Source organism: Geospiza fortis, unplaced genomic scaffold (genome assembly GCF_000277835.1).
Source record: "Geospiza fortis unplaced genomic scaffold, GeoFor_1.0 scaffold395, whole genome shotgun sequence".
Taxonomy (NCBI): domain Eukaryota; kingdom Metazoa; phylum Chordata; class Aves; order Passeriformes; family Thraupidae; genus Geospiza; species Geospiza fortis.
This window is the reverse complement of record NW_005054915.1, coordinates 33,205-39,051: the sequence shown is the minus strand read 5'-3', so window position 1 is coordinate 39,051 and position 5,847 is coordinate 33,205. Positions and strand designations below refer to the sequence as shown.

At 48.2% G+C, this 5,847-nt stretch overlaps 1 protein-coding gene across 1 annotated transcript in view; it reads right to left on the bottom strand.

Annotated features, from left to right (window-relative positions):
* LOC102032751 (MAU2 chromatid cohesion factor homolog) overlaps nt 1–5,847 on the bottom strand; it is a gene marked incomplete at its 3' end in the record, with an annotated part of 8,952 nt that overhangs the window by 1,871 nt on the left and 1,234 nt on the right. Inside the window, exons 2-10 of the mRNA XM_031065602.1 lie at nt 5,627–5,644; nt 5,349–5,414; nt 4,731–4,826; nt 3,614–3,708; nt 2,907–2,934; nt 2,268–2,423; nt 1,700–1,846; nt 457–547; nt 92–195 (exon numbers count right to left, since the gene is read on the bottom strand). Of these exons, the coding sequence (XP_030921462.1) occupies nt 92–195; nt 457–547; nt 1,700–1,846; nt 2,268–2,423; nt 2,907–2,934; nt 3,614–3,708; nt 4,731–4,826; nt 5,349–5,414; nt 5,627–5,644 (801 nt within the window). The remainder of the gene's footprint in view (nt 1–91; nt 196–456; nt 548–1,699; nt 1,847–2,267; nt 2,424–2,906; nt 2,935–3,613; nt 3,709–4,730; nt 4,827–5,348; nt 5,415–5,626; nt 5,645–5,847) is intronic.

Sequence of the window (5,847 nt, the reverse complement as noted above, 5' to 3'; positions counted from 1 at the left end):
GAATTCCCACATTTTAAATGCTGTTCCTGCAGAATATTCCCATTTTTTGGGAGCCATTCCCAAGCAGGAAATGCTGGAATTCCCTCGTTACCTCCTGCAGGGCTGTGGCTTTGTGTCCTGTGACCAGCCTGCACATGATGATGTGTTCCAACAAAATCACTTGGAATGAGGACAGGATGGGGCTGCAGTCCAGCACTGGGAAAGGAGCAGGAGCAATTCCATCAGGCATTTGTGGAATGTTTCAAATCCCACCCAAAAAAAAAAAACCCAAAAAGTTGATTTTTGTACTCCAAAGCCACCCCTTGGCCTTAAAATCAGGGGTTCAATTTTAGTTTTAGTTTTAGGCTGACCCAGCAGCTCAACAAGGCTGTGGGATGGGTTTAAATGAGGAATAAATAACGGGATTTTCCAGGATTTTTCTGGCATCCAGAAGAATTCCGAGCCCTTTTTCCTTACTTTTGAGCTTCTCCAGCTGCATGAGGGCTTTGTCCGTGTACTTCTGAGCCTTCTCCAGGTAGCCTGCCTGCATGGAATGCATCACTGTCACCTGCAGGGAAGCACAGCAAGGATTATCCCCCTCAGGAATTCCCCTGGGATGCAATTCCCACAGCAGAAATCCCTGGCAAAGTTCTGGAGCGGCCCAGGATAGTGGGAAGTGTGATTGAGGGGGTGGGAATGGATGATCCTAAAGCTCCTTCCCAGCCCCAACCATTCCATGATTCCCAAAATTTATCTGTGCAGAGAGGGAAGAGCTGGGAATTCACAGAACTCCTCAAATCCCAGATTTTTTCCAAGGATTGGAATAATCTCCAAGAAATTTAACAAAGTCCTTCAGCAATTCCAAGTCCAGCTCTCCTCATGTTGGTAAAATTAAGCCAAAGTGGTTCTGCTCTGTACAAATGACTCAATTTTCATTTGAATCAGGTATTAATTAATCAATTAATTAGTTATTAACTAATTAATTCCCATTTGCAGACTGGAGTCTCCTCACACACTGAGCAGCTCCCTCAGCATCACCCCTGGACACTGAGGCAGGACCAGCACCAAGCAGCTGATGAAATTAAGTCAAAGTGCTTTCCTTTGTATAAATAACTCAATTTTCATTTCAATTGGGTATTAAATGATAAATCAATTAATTAATTAATTCCCATTCCCAGCCTGGAATCTCCTCACACACTGAGCAGCCCCTTCAGCATCACCCCATGGATGCCGAGGCACAACCAGCCCCAAGCAGTTGATAAAATGAAGCCAAAGTGGCCTGATTTGTACAAATATCTCCATTTTTCACTTGATTGGGGTATTGATTAATCAGTTAATTAATTATTTATCAACTAATTCCCATTTCCAGCCTGGAATCTCCTCACACACCAAGCAGCTCCCTCAGCATCACCCCACGGACACTGAGGGGGGAAAAAAAAGCACAAACAGTTGATAAAATTAAGCCAAAGTGTTCTGATTTCTACAAATAACTTCATTTCCATTTGAGTCAGGTACTAATTAATTAATTAGTTATTGAATGATTTATTAATTCCCATTTCCAGCCTGCAATCTCCTCACACACTGAGCAACCCCCTCAGCATCACGCCGGGGTCGCTGAGGGAAAACCAGCCCAAAGCAGCCACAAACCCCATCCCTGCTGGCTCCAAACCCCTCGTTACCCCTCGTTAATTAGCGATTAGCAGGAACGAGGAGCTCTCACCAGGTAGACCAGCACACACATGTGCTCCTTGGGCAGCCAGTGGAAGAGGTCGGCGGGGTTGCTGGGCAGGATCTCGTCGTCGTGCAGGGTGGAGATGGTTTGGATGCACTGCTGCAGCTGCTTCAGGCACGGCTTCACGCTCTTCACCTGCCAGCACACAATTCCCACGGGGAATTCCTCACATCCCCACTGCTGGAATGCTCTGGGACAGGGGAAACTCCCAGCAGAGTGGCAATTCCCTTATTGAGGGGCTTGGTTTAGGATTGATGACCTTCAGCGCTTCACGGGGGTGAACGGCACCAAGGGATGCTCAAAATATTCCCCAAATCCCCCAAAAATTCCTTTATTCCCTCCAACACACGCGGGAAGCAACAGAGACCACCGTGGATATAAAAATATCGTGGAAAACATCTCCAAATTAACGTGATTTCCTCACTCTCCGTTTAATTTGGCAACAAAACCCAAAGGAGTTTGTTTAACTTCCAAAAAAAACCCCAAAAATCCCCTCAGGGCTGATTTTTTAGGGAATATCCCTGTCCCAAACTCCCAGCTGGAACGTGGCACGTACCTGGCCGGCATCCAGGTAATGTGTGACCTGCAGGACCAGGAAGAAGACCCTGAGGGATTCCTTCTGGATGGGATTGCCCTGCCAGTTCTCCACGATCTGCCCACACAGCGTCAGCAGCGGGTGAACCTCCTGCAGCTTCCTCTCCATCAGCAGCAGCTGCAATTCCCAAGGAAAATCCAGGAAAATTTGTCAGGATGAACCCTCAGGGAGTGACAATTCCCCATGGAAAACGGGGCTGTCTCAAGCCTGGAATTGCCCAAAGCCAGCTTGGAGCTGCCTGGGATAGTGGAAGGTGTCCCTGCTTCTTCCAAGCCAAACAATTCCATGGATTCTCCAATTCCAGGATTCTCCAATTCCAGGGATTCTCCAATTCCAGGGATTCTCCAATTCCAGGCATTAGGATTGGAATTTTCACCTGATTTCCACAGCTCTTTCACCCCACCAGCTTTTCCATCTCTCATTACAAAAGCTCCAGTGAAAATTTGCAACAATTCTTTTATTTTTCCCAGAAAAAATAAGGGAGAAAAGCTGGATTTATCCTCCAGAATCCTGCTTATCTCTCCCCCCAACCAAAAAAAAATCCTCTGGAATTTACAATTAAACAATAAATAATTTATTTTAAAAAGAGTTCCAACTCACCATCCCCTTGCTGAGCAGAAACAGGGCTCTGGAATGAAAGAAAATAAAATTAAATCCCAAAAGAAATTTTTCCATCCACAAAGAGAAAAACACCAGGAAAAAAAAATCTGACTTTTTCTCCCTCTAAAAACAGGGAAAAAAGAGGATTAAGGGAACTGATAGAGGAATTCCTGGGGAATTGGGGGAGGAGATCCCAGGGAATTCAGGCAGGAAGCCCAGGGAATTTGGGGAGGAAATCCCAGGAATTCTGTCGGGAAATCCCAGGGGACTCAAGGAAGAAATCCCAGGGAGTTCAGGCAGGGAATCCCAGGGAATTAAGGGATGAAATCCCAGGGAATTCAGGGATGAAATCCCAAAGAATTCAGGCAGGGAATCCCAAAGAATTCAGGCATGAAATCCCAGGAAATTCAGGCAGGGAATCCCAGGGAATCCAGGCAGGGAATCCCAGGGAATTAAGGGATGAAATCCCAGAGAACTCAGGGATGAAATCCCAAGGAATTCAGGCAGGGAATCCCAGGGAATCCAGACAGGGAATCCCAGGGAATCCAGGCAAGGAATCCCGGGAAATTCAGGCAAGGAATCCCAGGGAACTCAGGCAGGCAATCCCAGGGAATCCAGGCAGGGAATCCCAGGGAATTCAGGCAGGGAATCTAGGCAGGGAATCCCAGGAATGCAGGCAGGGATCCCTGAGGAAGGCAGAGCTGCACCTGGTGTACTCGGAGCCCACCACGCGCGCGTACTCTGCCCCCACGCCCAGCAGGTCACAGGCCGACACCAAATCCTTCTCCAGCGTGTGCAGTTGCTGAAATGGGAATAAAAAATGCCATGAAAATCCAGCATTTGCTCCATGAATCCCCAAAAAAATGCCATTATCCCTGGATTTACAAATCCCTGCTCCTTAATGGGGTTTTAGACCCGTTTTCCAAAGAAATCTGTGGCGTTTCCAAGGATTTGTCTGATCCCAGAAGGATTTATTTGTCTTCAAATTCCTAATTAATGAGGAATTGGTTAAAAATTGGAGGCAGATCTTGCAAAGGGTGAAAATCCAGGGCTGATCAGATCCCCACAGCTCCAAAAAACCCAGGGATTGTCCCACTGGAGCAAGATTTTTCCCAGCAAGAGGAGCCTGCAAAGTGTGCTCCCAAATTTTATCCCTTTCCCAAACCCAGAGGGAATTCAGGAAGAGGAGAACAGGCTCCAAGGAAATGGGAAAAACAGGAAAAATGGGAAGCTCCAAGGAGAGGAAAAGCTCTGGAATCCTCAGGATGAATTCCCAGAAAATTAAATATTCCTCAGTTCCTGGGAGACTAAATATTCCTGAATCCATAGAGAATTAAGATTCTTTTTCCATAAACACATTAAAATATGTCTCTATTCTCACTAACATTTTTAATTTATAAGTATTCTGAAGCGTATTCCAGAGCAGGAACAAAAACTTTCCTTGGACTCTTTTCCTGGCTCCTTTCCTTGGATGCTTTTCCTCCTTCTCCCATCCCTCATGAAACATAAAACAATCAACACTTCCAAGCCCAGCAGGATAAGCCTCAAAATGGATTTTTTCCCTCCATCCTTGGAATTCCAGGTCCCTAATTCCCACTGAGTGATCCTGGCGGATTCCTTGATCCAACCCAACACCAATTCCCACCCTGGATTTTCCCTCTCTGCTAACAACAAATTTTTAGGGGATAAAGGGATAAAAACCACCCAGTTACAGCAAATTTTTAAAAGGAATAATAAAATGCAAGGCTTGCAGGCTGTTTTGAACGGGGATGCAGGATTTTTTGCAGGATTTTTCCCCAAGGAATTGCTGCTGCAAGGACTCACAGCCAGCTGGAAGAGCAGCCTGCAGTGCCAGTAGGGAGTCTGCTGGGAGATCTGGATGGCTTTGCGCAGCAGGGGCTTGGCCGTGTCCACGGAATTCTGCAACACAGACAGGCCCCCCCAGTCACCACAAACCTGGATCCTGGAATCCCACAGCCCTGGAAAACCACGCTGAACCCTCCAGGGAGGGCTGGGAGGGACGGATCAGAGCGTTGGAAGCAATAAAAATAAAGTGGGGAAAAGTCCTGGGCTGCTGCGTCCATGGAATGTCCAAAGTAGGGTTGGACAGGATTGGAGGAATCTGGGGAGGACTGGAGGAATCTGGGATCTGGGGAGGATTGGAGGAATCTGGGGAGGACTGGAGGAATCTGGGATCTGGGGAGGATTGGAGAAATCTGGGATTTGGGGAGGATTGGAGAAATCTGGGATCTGGGGAGGATTGGAGGAATCTGGGATCTGGGGAGGACTGGAGGAATCTGGGATCTGGGGAGGATTGGAGAAATCTGGGATCTGGGGAGAACTGGAGAAATCTGGGATCTGGGGAGGATTGGAGGAATCTGGGATCTGGGGAGAAACCCCCAAAGTCGAGGGGCACAGAGGGGTTTTGGGGGTTTCTCTCACCTCCTGGCAGTAGAGCTCTGACAGCAAACTGGCTGCCTCAAACTTCACATCTTCAAACTGGGGGATCTGGCACCAGGGTTAAGGGAACCACAAAATCTGGGTGGGAAACAGCAGCAAAGCCTCCACAACCCCTCAGGAAAATGGGGATGAGATGGGATTTAAGGTCCTTTCCAACCCAAAACACCCATTCCATGCCCCCACCCCCAGGCCCCTGAGGTGCTTTGGGAGTCTCCCTGGAGCTGTTCGGAGCTTGGAGCTGGATCCCGGGAAAAGGATACCTGCTGGGATATCAGCCACTGCAAGAGAACACAGTGAGTTAGGCTGGCACCAACACCCACCAGAACCGCCCTGACCCCCTCTCACTCCATGCCAGGAGCCTCCCACCGCCCCCCTGCCCTGCTCCTCATCTTTTCCAGCTGCCAGCACCCCTCCCGCTAATCTTTACCTTCTCCAAGCGCCCAGACCCCGTCCCCACCGCCCCCAACCCTTTGTCCTTGCA